At 47.2% G+C, this 15398-nt stretch overlaps 1 protein-coding gene across 3 annotated transcripts in view; it reads left to right on the top strand.

Moving 5' to 3' along the window:
- Window positions 1–6860: 6860 nt before the first annotated feature.
- ULK1 (unc-51 like autophagy activating kinase 1) overlaps window positions 6861–15398 on the top strand; it is a 92358-nt gene continuing 83820 nt past the window's right edge. For all 3 annotated transcript variants that reach the window (XM_073676092.1, XM_073676093.1, XM_073676091.1), the window contains exons 1-3: window positions 6861–7485; window positions 9531–9623; window positions 9705–9746. In XM_073676092.1, coding sequence (XP_073532193.1) covers window positions 7396–7485; window positions 9531–9623; window positions 9705–9746 — 225 coding nt within the window. In that variant the 5' untranslated portion in view covers window positions 6861–7395. The remainder of the gene's footprint in view (window positions 7486–9530; window positions 9624–9704; window positions 9747–15398) is intronic.

The following is a 15398-nucleotide window of genomic DNA, read 5'->3' as shown; positions in this document are numbered from 1 at the left end:
TAAGTTACAGGTGCTGTTAATTACACGAATTAGAGAAGCATCACATGATTTTTCAAACAGTGCCAATACTATTGTCCACTCCCTTTTTTAGGTTTGGTGTGGAATTATATCCAATTTGGCTTTAGGACAATTCTTTTGTGTTTTTTTCATTGAAGACAAATTAAATGAAGATAATAATACCAAAGAACTTGTGATTGCAATCATTTTCAGGAAGAAACTGAGTATTATCTGACAGAATTGCAGGGGTGCCAATACTTTTGGCCACCACTGTACAGGCCCTGGATGGGTGGCTGGGGGAAACATACAGGCCCAGGATGGGTTGATGGGGGATACATACAGGCCCAGGATGGGTGGGGGAGGATGCATGGGTGCCTAGGATGGGGGATATTATTAAATAAAGGGGGCCAGGATGGGTGACAATTACAGTATGGGGGCCGGAATGAGGTATTATTAGTTTATGGTGGCAAGTGGGGACATACTGTAATTACTGTAGGGGACATTACTGCTGTAATATAATTTTCTTTTGAGGATACGTACTGTTCTCCATGGGGGGAGTAACAAAAGGGAGGTCCTGTTACTGTGCAGGGCGGCACTATGTTGCTTTTTTCTTCATCTGGTGTCGTGCAGAAATCAGGAAATAAGTGTGGAATGTGCTGTAGAAGTGATCAGCTATTGATAACTGTGTGTTATTTTCTGCAGCGACAAGTCCTGGATGGAAGAAGTGATAGTGGTCTGTGCCAGATGAAAAAGAAAAGCGAAGATGAAGGACTTCAACTAGAGACATCACTGGTGAGTCAGTGTATTACATGTAAATGTACACTATACACTATATACAGAGCTCCTGTGTATAATGTCACTGGTGATCACTGTATTACCTGTACACTATATACTATATACAGAGCTCCTGTGTATAATGTCACTGGTGATCCCTGTATTACCTGTACACTGACACTATATACAGAGCTCATGTGTATAATGTCACTGGTGATCCCTGTATTACCTGTATAGTGACACTATATACAGAGCTCCAGTGTATAATGTCACTGGTGATCCCTGTATTACCTGTACACTGACACTATATACAGAGCTCCTTTGTATAAGGTCACTGGTGATCACTGTATTTCCTGTACACTAAAAGTTCCCCATTCTTCTGATCGGTGCGGTTTCCAATCGTCAGATTATACCAGTCAATAAGATATCACTTACCCCTAACCTGTGAATCGGTGATAAATTGTTTTCATCAAAGAACCCCTGTAATGTAAACTATCGTAATTGTTCATCCCAGTTATAGTGGCGTACAGTAGATGTGCAGGAGCCGCCTGTGTTTTACAGTCGATGCTCCACTATAACAGTGTTAACGGCTAAGAGATATTTGCATATAGCTGTAGGGTGGGCCCCTAGAGTCAATTCCCCCTGTGGGCCCCAGACACCCCAGTCCGATCCTGAATAAGCCGGGTGTGTAATATACGCCGGGTGTGTAACACAGAGGGTATGTAATACGCCGGGTGTGTAATACACCAGGTGTGTAATACGCCAGGTGTGTAATATACGCTGGGTGTGTAATATACGCTGGGTGTGTGATACGCAGTGTCAGGGAAATATTGAGAAAAATTGAATATATTCTCTTCCTTTCTTTCTTCCCCTGAAGCCCCCTCACCCCTCCCTCATTTGTCACAGGAGAGCTGACAGTTCAGCATCTGTCTCTCCGCAAATTATCACCTACAGTAGAAGTGACTTGTAAAGCTACAACCTAATTAAAATGCGAGCATCTTTCCCCCTGGCAGACGCAGGTGGTGATTAGACGCAGGCTTGCAATAATTTACGTGTAACTGTTGAAGCTTGCTTCTCGAGCTTCAAAAGGAAGTCTATAGTCTCGCCGGCACCGATACAGAATATGGAATATTGTAAGTTCCATAATTCCGATAATGATGGGACCTATATTTTTAGTGGCAGGGACAGCCAAGGAGCGATATGCATATTTCTCATTGCAGTAAGCCAAACCAGGGAGCTGTGGCGCAAAAGTAGTAAAATAGCAGACTGCAACTATATCATGTGTGGCCTCTAAATAAAGGTAAAATCATAATAGAAAATTTGGTACCACTTTTGGGCTTCTGGGATCAATCAGTGATAAGTTATCCCAAAAAACTGATTTTTAATACAACATGAAGGGTGGAGCCCCAGCCCGTGATGTCGGAACAAGAGGGTGTGGACAGGTCTCTCCCTTAAGCATAAAATAGTTTGCTGAGGTTGGAGAACTCATTGCCAGGGTGGTATAGATACTATAAGCAATGGGTTAAGTTCGATAACGTTCAAATCAAATCGGGGAGCCCCTCCTCCACCTATGCTGATTCGTCCCTGCGAACAGTATAGAGTAAGTTTCTTCTTTAATCCTTATTATTTTGTGTAACTGCTTATGTATTGTATGTCTTCTTTGTAAAATCTTGTATATTTTTCCTAAACACTGCCTCCCTTTTGGATTAAATATAAAATTTAATAGTTCTGTTTCTTTTGTCCTGTAATTGTTCTCGCCTCCAAAGCCATATACGCTACCAGAACGCAGGTGTTCGCCCAGGACTGTTTTATATTTCAAATCTTGACGGTGGTGGCAGACAATAATAATAATTGGGCTATCGTGAAGCTGACAGTGACCGTACAGAGGGCATTAACACATATTCCATGCGCTGGAATCCAGAGGTGTGACGCCATAAGCTCACTGGTCGCTTGCCGATACCTAAGAAGTGAGTAGTCTGGATCGTGTGCTCGCGATTCCGGACGAAATCCATGACATAGTAACGGCACGGTGAGATATTGCATGATCTCCCCGGCAGCATCGCTGTGGAATCCCTAACACGCCAGGTATGTGATATACGCAGGGTGTGTAATATACAGTACAGACCAAAAGTTTGGACACACCTTCTCATTTAAAGATTTTTCTGTATTTTCATGACTATGAAAATTGTACATTCACACTGAAGGCATCAAAACTATGAATTAACACATGTGGAATTATATACTTAACAAAAAAGCGCGAAACAACTGAAAATATGTCTTATATTCTAGGTTCTTCAAAGTAGCCACCTTTTGCTTTGATGACTGCTTTGCACACTCTTGGCATTCTCTTGATGAGCTTCTAGAGGTAGTCACCGGAAATGGTTTTCACTTCACAGGTGTGCCCAGTCACGTTTAATAAGTGGGATTTCTTGCCTTATAAATGGGGTTGGGACCATCAGTTGTGTTGTGCAGAAGTCTGGTGGATACACAGCTGATAGTCCTACTGAATAGACTGTTAGAATTAGTATTATGGCAAGAAAAAAGCAGCTAAGTAAAGAAAAACGAGTGGCCATCATTACTTTAAGAAATGAAGGTCAGTCAGTGCGTAAAATTGGAAAAACTTTGAAAGTGTCCCCAAGTGCAGTTGCAAAGACCATCAAGCGCTACAAAGAAACTGGCTCACATGAGGACCGCCCCAGGAAAGGAAGACCAAGAATCACCTCTGCTTCTGAGGATAAGTTTATTCGAATCACCAGCCTCAGAAATCGCAGGTTAACAGCAGCTCAAATTAGAGACCAGGACATTGCCACACAGAGTTCTAGCAGCAGACACATCTCTACAACAACTGTTAAGAGGAGACTTTGTGCAGCAGGCCTTCATGGTAAAATAGCTGCTAGGAAACCACTGCTAAGGACAGGCAACAAGCAGAAGAGACTTGTTTGGGCTAAAGAACACAAGGAATGGACATTAGACCAGTGGAAATCTGTGCTTTGGTCTGATGAGTCCAAATTTGAGATCTTTGGTTCCAACCACCGTGTCTTTGTGCGACGCAGAAAAGGTGAACGGACGGACTCTACATGCCTGGTTCCCACTGTGAAGCATGGAGGAGGAGGTGTGATGGTGTGGGGGTGCTTTGCTGGTGACACTGTTGGGGATCTATTCAAAATTGAAGGCATACTGAACCAGCATGGCTACCACAGCATCTTTCAGCGGCATGCTATTCCATCCGGTTTGCGTTTAGTTAGACCATCATTTATTTTTCAACAGGACAATGACCCCAAACACACCTGCAGGCTGTGTAAGGGCTATTTGACCAAGAGGGAGAGTGATGGGGTGCTACGCCAGATGACCTGGCCTCCACAGTCACCAGACCTGAACTCAATAGAGATCGTTTGGGGTGAGCTGGACTGCAGAGTGAAGGCAAAACGGCGAACAAGTGCTAAGCATCTCTGGGAACTCCTTCAAGATTGTTGGAAGACCATTTCCGGTGACTACCTCTTGAAGCTCATCAAGAGAATGCCAAGGGTGTGCAAAGCAGTCATCAAAGCAAAAGGTGGCTACTTTGAAGAACCTAGAATATAAGACATATTTTCAGTTGTTTCACATTTTTTTGTTAAGTATATAATTTCACATGTGTTAATTCATAGTTTTGATGCCTTCAGTGTGAATGTACAATTTTTATAGTCAAGAAAATACAGAAAAATCTTTAAATGAGAAGGTGTGTCCAAACTTTTGGTCTGTACTGTATGCCGCGTGTGTGATATGCCGGGTGTGTAATACGCTGGGTGTATAATATACGACAGGTGTGTAATACGACGGGTGTGTAATATGCTGGGTGTGTAATATACGCCGGGTGTGTGATACGCCAGGTATGTAATACGACGGGTGTGTAATATACGCCGAAGGTGTAACACAGAGGGTATGTAATATGCCGGGTGTGTGATATACGCCGGGTGTCATATACGCCGAGTGTGTAATATACGCTGAGCTTGTAATATACGCCGGGTGTGTAATATGCCAGGTGTCTAATATACGCCGGGTGTGTAACATACACCGGGTGTGTGATACGCCAGGTGTGTGATACACGCCGGGTGTGTAACACACAGGGTATGTAATACGCCGGGTGTGTAATACGCCAAGTGTGTAATATGCCAGGTGTGTAATATAAGCTGGGTGTGTGATACGACGGGTGTGTGATATACACCGAGTGTGTAATACGACGGGTGGGTGATATACGCCGAGTGTGTAATACGACGGGTGTGTAACACAGAGGGTATGTAATATACGCCGGGTGTGTGATACACACCGGGTGTGTAATACGCCGGTTGTGTAATAAGCCGGTTGTGTAATACTGCAGGTGTGTAATATGCCAGGGGTGTAATACGCCAGACGTGTAATATGCCGGGTGTGTAATATACGCTGGGTGTGTGATATACGCCGGGTGTGTGAAACGCATGGTGTGTAATACGTGTAGCATCGGCGCCTCTGCCTTCTGCCGGGCAGAGATGCCGATCCCCTCACCGCCGCGGTCGCGGTCCGACGTACTCCAGCTCCCCTGCTGCTTTACGTGGTTTCCCGGGCACTGTACTTAGGGCGCGCGCTCCCTCTTAAAGGGGCCGCACGCGCCGTCCTAAAGAGTCCCCGGCCAATGTTCGGAGGACTACTCCTATATTAAGCGCCTCCTCCAAAATGGAGGTGCCTGTGCAAGGTTGTTGTTTGTGTGCTACCACTCTCCTCAGCCCTCAGGTTCCAGTACCCACCAGCCTGTCTGTCTGTCACCCGTGCCCGCCAGCCTGTCTGTCACCGTGCCCGCCAGCCTGTCTATCAGCCGTGCCCGCCAGCCTGTCTATCAGCCGTGCCCGCCAGCCTATCAGCCGTGCCCGCCAGCCTGTCAGCCGTGCTCGCCAGCCTGTCCGTCAGCCGTGCCCGCCTGCCTGTCTACCTGCCGTGCCCGCCTGCTTGCCTACCCACATCACCTACCTGTCTACCAGCCATGCTCATCTGCTGTACCTGTCAGCTTCAGCCATCTGACCCGTGGAAGTCGCCTGCTCTCACACAAGGTCGGTCCGAGAGTGTCACCTGGTTCACATTCCCGGTCCCTCCTTGGCTCACGGAGTCGACTAAGCCGCCGTGTGGCCAGGGTTGGTCCGGGTAGCAACTTAGTCACGCTCCTCTGGTCCCTCTTTGCATCACAGCACAGATGTGCTTAGCTTTAGACAACTCCAGACAAATGCGCACACGGCCTCAAGCTCCAGAGAGGACGAAGTACTGCTCTTGCTAAAGCCTCACAAGTAGTAATGAATATCGCCGGCACCTCCCTCTCAGACACACCAGGTATTTATACACTCAGGCCAGGGAGCTAATTAGCCAGAGAGAGTTAGCCGCTGGGTCCTAGGTCCTAAGAAGTCTGTAATGCCAAAAGTAGAGATCTCCTGCAACCAACTGCAGGGCGACTGTCTGTCACCTCTGATACACCCGTGACAGTAATATACGATGGGTGTGTAACAGAGGGTAATACGCCGAGTGTGTGATATACCGGGTGTGTAGTACGCCGGATGTGTGATACGCTGGGTTTGTGATATACCCCAGGTGTGCGATATACGCCAAGTGTGTGATATGTCGGTGTGTGATACGTTGGTGTGGGATCCGTCAGGGGCACAGCCCCTGAGGGACACATCTGTGGCCCATGTGTAATAACCCAGGCCTCACCGCCCAGGGACCACAGCCACTTGGGCATGTGCCAGCGTCACCCAGGGACCGATGTAAATTCATGGAGAAGCTCTCACTGCCGACACCAAGGAACTTCAGGGCTTAGACGACAACTGATCGGAATTTACTCTGATTTACCAAATACACGGAAAGGGCCTGACTGATGCAACCATCACCATGACTGTGTCCCGTACTGTGATAACGCCATGCCTTCTGTGCTTTGTCCCTGCGTTTTCCCCCCGCTCCCTATAGTGTGCACGGTGCTGGAGGCTCCCCCCAGACCTCACTATACAGCAGGAGCTGCTCCACTGTCCGCACCGCCGCTTAGTCAACATTTATCTCACAGAACAAAGAGCCAAGAGAAGCGCATGCTCAGTAGGAGGCAGTCATTGGAGGAGTCTGTGCGCAGGCGTAGGCCCTTCAGCTGCCGGAGGACTGCGCTGTGCAATCAGCTGCGGCCCTTATTATCAGTCCCTGCGGTGCAGCAGCAGCTCCTTCCCTCATTCTCCGCTCCGGCCTGTACACAAAGCCTCGTCTTCTATTGGCCCTGGTGGACGATACTGGTGGCATCAGCGCCCTATATATCACCATGGCAGGAGTGGTCCGGTGCCAGAGAGGGGGCCCTGACCTCCTCCTCCTCTTCTAGGGGATCTGTCACCCCTTCCATCCAAGCTACAGTTTCCTCCACTGCTACCCACTAACATGCGGCAGGGAGGACCGGAGTGCTGGGAGCAGCAGCCCATGCCAGTGACCCCCCGGAGCCTGATCCTCAGCAGCAGGGAGGTGGACAGGAGAGCAGCCCTTCTTTTCCAGCTGGTCCTCAGCTCTTGATTTGCTCCCTCTTCCTTCTACCCATAAATCAGAAATCCTTCTACACCTTATCGCACTATTGTCGGCCCGATCCAGGAATTTACAATGGAGTCGGTCGGGAAGTTTGAGTTCAGTAGGAAAGATCTGATCGGCCATGGAGCCTTTGCTGTTGTGTTCAAAGGCAGGCACAAAGAGGTAATGTATCGTACATCCATAGAGGTTGGCACGATCTGATTGCTCTAGTGGAGCCTTTGTCTCTGGGGGGGATGCTGGCCGATCGCTCTGTAGATTGTCTCGGGGGGGGGGATGCTGGCCGATCGCTCTGTAGATTGTCTCGGGGGGGGGGATGCTGGCCGATCGCTCTGTATATTGTCTCGGGGGGGGGGGGGGATGCTGGCCGATCGCTCTGTATATTGTCTGGGGGGGGGGATGCTGGCCGATCGCTCTGTAGATTGTCTCGGGGGGGGGGGATGCTGGCCGATCGCTCTGTATATTGTCTCGGGGGGGGGATGCTGGCCGATCGCTCTGTATATTGTCTCGGGGGGGGGGGATGCTGGCCGATCGCTCTGTATATTTTCTCGGGGGGGGGGTGCTGGCCGATCGCTCTGTATATTGTCTCGGGGGGGGGGGGGATGCTGGCCGATCGCTCTGTATATTGTCTCGGGGGGGGGGTGCTGGCCGATCGCTCTGTATATTGTCTCGGGGGGGGGGGGTGCTGGCCGATCGCTCTGTATATTGTCTCGGGGGGGGGGGATGCTGGCCGATCGCTCTGTATATTGTCTCGGGGGGGGGGATGCTGGCCGATCGCTCTGTATATTGTCTCGGGGGGGGGGATGCTGGCCGATCGCTCTGTATATTGTCTCGGGGGGGGGGGATGCTGGCCGATCGCTCTGTATATTGTCTCGGGGGGGGGGATGCTGGCCGATCGCTCTGTATATTGTCTCGGGGGGGGGGATGCTGGCCGATCGCTCTGTATATTGTCTCGGGGCGGGGGATGCTGGCCGATCGCTCTGTATATTGTCTCGGGGGGGGGATGCTGGCCGATCGCTCTGTATATTGTCTCGGGGGGGGGGGGGATGCTGGCCGATCGCCCTGTAGATTGTCTCGGGGGGGGGGATGCTGGCCGATCGCCCTGTAGATTGTCTCTAGGGGGGAAGCTGGCCGATCGCTCTGTAGATTGGCAGTTGACACAATATTTAGGATTGTTTCAATGAGAATTATTTCTGAAATCTACTAAACAGGTTGGCCGATATATAGGTGACAGTGTGATACACGACCAATAATCTAAGGGGTTTTATGAGCAGTGACCTGGTGGCAGTGGAGCAGTGTGATGAGCTGCTGTCATGGAGGCTCCTAACTGCTGTGTGATTAAGGGGAACCTGCTTTAGAGGAGCAGCACAAACGTGTGATAGGGATCTGATAGTGATATAATCATGTGTGATAGGGATCTGATAGTGATATAATCATGTGTGATAGGGATCTGATAGTGATATAATCATGTGTGATAGGGATATGCTCCCAACACATGACCTGTGCCCATGGGACCCAGGGCTGCAATTTAATAGGGACATTTGTATAATAAAAATGGCTAAGATTAGATCTATTCTTGGAAGCTCTGCATGGGGCAGAAATTAAATCCTTCCCACAGAATTTGGACCACCATCAATTCCCCACCATCTCTCGAGAAGCCTGAATAATGAATAATTCTGGGCCGGACAAGTCTGGGCAAGAACCAGTTCAGGATTAATGGTACTACTGGTACCACAGTGTATCCTGTATACTACACAGGATCAGTGCTTGGGGTACCCCTATACTTTACACTATACCCAATCAGAGCTAGTGGTACCCCAGAATATACTTATTACGGGTCAGTACCCCTATTCTATATACATTGGGTCAGTGCTTGCGGTCCCCAGTATATACTGTATACTATATACATTGGGTCGGTGCTTGCTGTACCCCTATACTATATACTACACAGGACCCCTGTGCACTCTGGAGGATCAGTTTGGTGCTTGTAGTACCCCAAGTATAAACTGTGCACCATACCAATAGTAATGTGATAACCCCCCTTGTGCCCGCAGGTTGGGAGCCCCTCTGCCACGCAGGTTGGGAGCCCCTCTGCCACGCAGGTTGGGAGCCCCTGTGCCCGCAGGTTAGGAGCCCCTCTGCAGGGTCTCTTCCTATCATGTAGTGCTGCCCCCTATGCGATACTGATGGTGGCCTGTGTTACGTTTCAGAAGCAGGACTTGGAGGTGGCCGTGAAATGCATTAATAAGAAGAACCTGGCCAAGTCCCAGACTTTACTAGGGAAGGAGATCAAGATCCTGAAGGTGAGCGCAGCCCTGTGCTGTCGGTGCGTCTCTGGTGCGGCTTCTGTGCGACCTGCTGACGCCATACTCTTTTCATTGCAGGAGCTGAAACATGAAAACATTGTGGCCTTGTACGATTTCCAGGTAGGTGACAATACTGCTGAGACCCTGCGTGTAATGTCATACAATGGGACTGTGGCAGTAAAACTTCAATTCCCAGCATGGCCGTACAGCGGCAGACTTGCTGGGAGTATTCCGGGGCAGCGCTATGCCGGGGTACCGTGCCGCCGTCATCCCTTGCGCAGCGCTCCCTCCCTGCACAGCCTCGGCCGCCGCTGTGCCGGCTCCTGCTTCCCTGTCACGTGGCCGCCTCCTTGTTTGTTGACATTCCTGCTTACTGAATTCTTATTGGTCCCGCGGTTATTTACGTCACGGAATTCTAAGAAAACCTCGCCCAGCTGTCAGGCTGAGCGGAGACTCTCGGGAGTTGTAGTTTTTTACAGCCGTTTTACGCTTTTTTTGTGCTACGCGGAAACTACAACTCCCATGCACCTGTGCGCGATGTAAACACATTTTTTGGCATCCGTCCTAGCTAGATTATTTGAAGAGGGTTTAATTTGTGTACTGTGTCCCAGACAAGGGGTGGCAGGAGAACTGCTCTGTCATTGTAAGAGGAGCCTGCAGTCATTATTGTGGATGGGACGATCGCTCTGATTTCTAAGAATTCCAGAACAGAATTTACTTATTTGGTTAATTATAGACATTTTACAAGACAAGTGAAATATATAAGACAATAAGACATTGTTCCAGAATAGACTTCTGGCTAAAGGCTGCACACCTGTCTGTGATTTGACTATGCTCTCAAGATGCCTGTCATTAAAGGGACAGTCCAGCTGCTGCTAAGCCCGAGTGAACAGCAGATCCTTTAAGGGTTGTGAAGGCAGAGCGTCAGGCCACGTTCACACAGCATCCAAAAAAGTGGGACGATTTCTTCCTCAGTTATCCATTTTTTACCCAGCAGCTATTAACCATTTACAGTGTCCTATGTTACAGAATTGCAATGTATCAGTAGAATCATATGCTGTGCTGTGGCTCTGTATGGCATCTGATGTATTTTTATTCTCACACCCATAGACATTTTCGGAGGATAATAGTGCATGCTGCAATTTTTTCACGCTCCGAATGGGTCAGTGAAAGAATCGCTCATCTGCGCTGCCCCATTGAATAACATGAGTTGATTCCTTGTTTTAACAGATCGCATTCGTACAAAATACGGCCGTGTGAATGAGGCCTTAGTGAGAGAGCTGTGCTGCCAAAATAGCGCACTTTCCCAGCTCATTACCATGTGTCTCAGCTAGGACAGGTGAAGCTTATTGAAGCCACCTCAATTTGTGGTCAAAGCTGGTCCAAGAAACTCCAACCATCAGGTCCACCTCCATGACCACTCTATGCTTTCCCCCTGCCACCACTGATTCTACAGCACCCCACAGGTCTGGTCACTGACTCCAGGCTGCTGCACCTTTCTGACGGCAGCCTATAGCCAATGGGGGATGGACATCTAAGCTGAATTAAGAATTTCTCCTGATCCCCACCTAGGAGTCATAGCCGACACTGAGCACAACGATTCCCTACAGTGACTTAGATATTGTTTCAGCTATAGGGAGTTGTGCTTTAGGCTATGTGCCCATGATGCAGAAATGCTCCGGATTTTTTCCTGAGCGTTTCTGCATCTCCCTGGCAGAAAAAACGCATGCGGATTGTACATGTGTTTTTTCTGCCAGGGACAAGCGTTTGTCAAGCGTTTTTGCATGCATTTCTGCATGCGGGTTGTCAAGCGCTTTCCAAGCCATTTTAGCATCACTTGGAAAGTGCTTGATAACTTGGTCACACTATATAAATCCATGCAACCGGCATGGATTTATATAGTGTGACCAAGTTAGTTAAAAAAGACTAAAAACGGTAAAAAAAAAACATTATACTCGCCTTCCGATGGCCCCCGGTCTCCTTCTCCGATGCGTCCGGTCTCCCCGTCTGGTCGCGTGACCTGTCACATGACTGAATGACATCATGGAAGGTCCTTTTAGACCATCGCGAGCCGCCGGGGAGCCAAGACATATGGGATAGAAGACTGGGGGCCATCAGAAGGTGAGTATAATTTTTTTTTTATTTTAAATTCTTTTTTTTTTACCATCCGCAGATTGAATCGCTTAATATCCGCATGTGCACATGTAGTCATGCGGATATTAAGCGATTCAATGCAAGTCAATGGCGGCAAAAACGCCACGATTCCGCAAAATAATTGGTAGTGCTGCGTTTTTTTCCGCAATGATAATCCTCAGCGGAAATTTCCGCAGCATGTGCACAGCACATACAAATTATCATTGGGGAACATGGCAGGCCTTCTACCAAGGGTTTTTTAAGCGTTTCTGCAGCGGAATTGCCGCTGCGGAAGCGCTTAAAAAACGCATAGTGGGCACACAGCCTTAAGCAGTTGCCTTGTATCGGGGGCTTGTAACAGACCCCTGTGTTAGCCCCAGGGAAGCAGCTGCCGCCTGTGATTTCCTTGCTGTCTATGTTCTGCGTTCTCCCTGCTTCCAGTAATAGATCTGTGGTTGGGCTGTGCTCATACAGCAGTTTCCTGTTAGTTACGCTTGTGTTAGAGGTGGCTGTCACCAAACTATTCACCACCCGTGCACAATAGATATTGAATATGAGATCTGTTCATGGAAATGTCTACCTCTGAATAACTCTGCCTCTAATGTAAGGTCCTATTGTGCTGGCTACAGATGGTGGACATGTTTGGTTTCTGGTGTTAAAGGACAGCCTGCCTGGGAAACCAATGAGATGTGTCTGGATGGGAGAGGGCAGTAGACCCTTGTGATCATTCCGCCTGCTGCGTGTCCGTGCCCTTCCTCCATGGTTATCTATTGGGATTCTTGTTCCCCAGACGCAGATAACCTATATCCGGACACGGCCATCCACATACAAGTGTAAAGCAATATAACAATTACAAAATGAACTATTTTTGACTAAAGAGTGTCCTATCTCAGCTAACCTTTGCTTGTAATCGTTACGTTGTTTGATCCTTTGTTTCTCCACATGCTGTTTCATACATTTCATTCAGACAACTATACCTTTATGTACTTTGGACTTTTTTTAAATGCTAAGTAAAATATCTAAGACAGATCTAGATAATAAGTAGTAAATATTAGTCCGGTGAACTCCGGCAGAGAAACTCAAAGTCCCCTGAGGCCTCCTTCATCTCCAATACTCCACCAATGGAAAAACCAAGCCGTCCTTGTTCCAGTGACCCTGGGTACTGTCTGCCACCTTCATCTCCCTGGCAGCGGCACCCAGAAGTTCTGGTGGCACAGATAAATGTACAGCAGTGCATGCTATGTGAATGTCAGCCAGACCTGCCAGTTACAATGGGCATCACACAACCGTCTGATGGGTTTGGGGATGTCCCAATTCTCCTCCCAGTGCAGAAGAATTAGATTTCAACATGTCTGCTTTGTTCTTGGGGGAGATAAGCTGTTTTTGGGAGTTACTCAATTCCATCTCCTCCTTGAGAACATATGTACACTCAGTTGAGACGAGAGTGCATTTGTATGGGGCACTCATAAGATACAGTGGCATGTAAAAGTTTGGGCACCCCTAGTCAAAATTGCTGTTATTGTGAGCAATTAAGCTAGTTTAAGATGAAATGATCTCTAAAAGACCTAAAGTTAAAGATGACACATTTCCTTTGTATTTTAGGCAAAAAAAAAATATTGTCATTTTTTACATTTTAAAAATTACAAAAAGGAAAATTGTCCAATGCAGAAGTTTGAGCACCCTGCATGGTTAGTACCCAGTAGCACCCCCTTTTGAAAATATCACATCTTGTAAAGACTTTTTTTCAGCCAGCCGAGAGTCTTTCAATTCTGGTTTGAGGGATTTTCATCCATTCTTCCTTGGAAAATTCTTCCAGTTCTGTGAGATTCCTGGGTTTTCTTGCATGCACTGCCATTTTGAGGTCTAGCCACAGATTTTCAATGATGTTTAGATCAGGGGACTGTGAGGGCCATTGTAAAACCTTCAGTTTGCGCCTTTTGAGGTAGTCTATTGTGGATTTTGAAGTGTGTTTAAGATCATTATCCTTTTGTAGAAGCCATCCTCTTTTCAACTTCAGCTTTTTTTTACAGATCGTGTTACGTTTGCATCAATAATTTGTTGAAATTTCATTGAATCCATTCTACCCTCTACCCATGACATGTTCCCCGTGCCATTGGCTGCAACATAACCCCAAAGCATGATTGATCCTCCTCATGCTTAATGGTTGGCGAGATGTTCTTTTCCTGAAATTCTGTTCCCTTTTTTCTCCACACATACCTTTGATCATTGTGGCCAGAGTTCTATTTTAACCTCATCGGTCCACAGGACTGGTTTTCAAAATGCATCAGGCTTGTTTAGAGTTCTTCTGCATTCTACTGACCCTGAATTTTAACATGAGGACACAGGAGAGGTTTTCTTCTGATGACTCTTCCATGAAGGCCATATTTGTGCAGGTGTCTCTGAACAGTAGAACAATGTACCATAACTCTAGAGTCTGATAAATCTTTCTGAAGGTCTTTTTCAGTCAAGCGGGGGTTCTGATTTGCTTCTCTAGCAATCCTACGAGCAGTTTTCACTGAAATTTTGCTTAGTCTTCCAGACTTTATCTTGACCTCCACTGTTCCTGTTAACTGCCATTTCATAATTACATGTCAAACTGAGAAAAGGACAACTTGAAAATGCTTTGCTATCTTCTTATAGCCTTCTCCTGCTTTGTGGGCCTCCACTATTTTCATTTTCAGAGTGCTAGACTGCTGCTTAGAAGAACCCATGGCTGTTGTCTGTTTTTTGGCACAAGGTTAGAGGAGGCTGGGTTTTTATAAAGCTGGGAAATTTGCATCACCTGGCCTTTCCTAACGATGATGGTGAACAAGCCATAACCCTAAGAGGCTAATTAAGGTCTGAAACCTTGGTCAAAGTTATCTGAGCACACAAATCTCCAAGGGTGCCCAAACTTTTGCATTGGTTCATTTTCCTTTTTGTAGTTTTTAAAATGTAAAAAATGACCTTTTTTTTGCCTAAAATACAAAGGAAATGTGTCATCTTTAGCTTTAGGTCTTTTAGAGATCATTTTATCTTCAACTTGCCTAACTATTCACCATAACAGTAATTTTGACCAGGGGTGCCCAAACTTTTACATGCCACTGTAGGTATACAGACTGTATATATGCATGTGTATGGGGGAATAGGTAGTTATACAGGCTGTAGGCATGTGTATGGGGGAGTAGGTAGGTATACAGACTGTATGTATGTGTATGGGGGAGTAGGTAGGTATACAGACTGTATGTATGCGGGGTAGTAGGTAGATATACAGGCTGTATGTATGTGTATGGGGGAGTAGGTAGGTATACAGGCTGTATGTATGTGTATGGGGGAGTAGGTAGGTATACAGACTGTATATATGTGTATGGGGGAGTAGGTAGGTATACAGACTGTATGTATGCGGGGTAGTAGGTAGATATACAGGCTGTATGTATGTGTATGGGGGAGTAGGTAGGTATACAGGCTGTAGGCATGTGTATGGGGGAGTAGGTAGGTATACAGACTGTATGTATGTGTATGGGGGAGTAGGTAGGTATACAGACTGTATGTATGTGTATGGGGGAGTAGGTAAGTATACAGACTGTATGTATGTGTATGGGGGAGTAGGTAGGTATACAGACTGTATGTATGTGTATGGGGGAGTAGGTAGGTATACAG

The sequence above is a fragment of the Phyllobates terribilis genome, unplaced genomic scaffold (assembly GCF_046119375.1).
Source record: "Phyllobates terribilis strain yellow unplaced genomic scaffold, ASM4611937v1 Scaffold_1__5_contigs__length_1240528914, whole genome shotgun sequence".
NCBI lineage: Eukaryota > Metazoa > Chordata > Amphibia > Anura > Dendrobatidae > Phyllobates > Phyllobates terribilis.
Note: the sequence above shows the minus strand (reverse complement) of the source record. Positions and strands in the feature narration are given on the sequence as shown.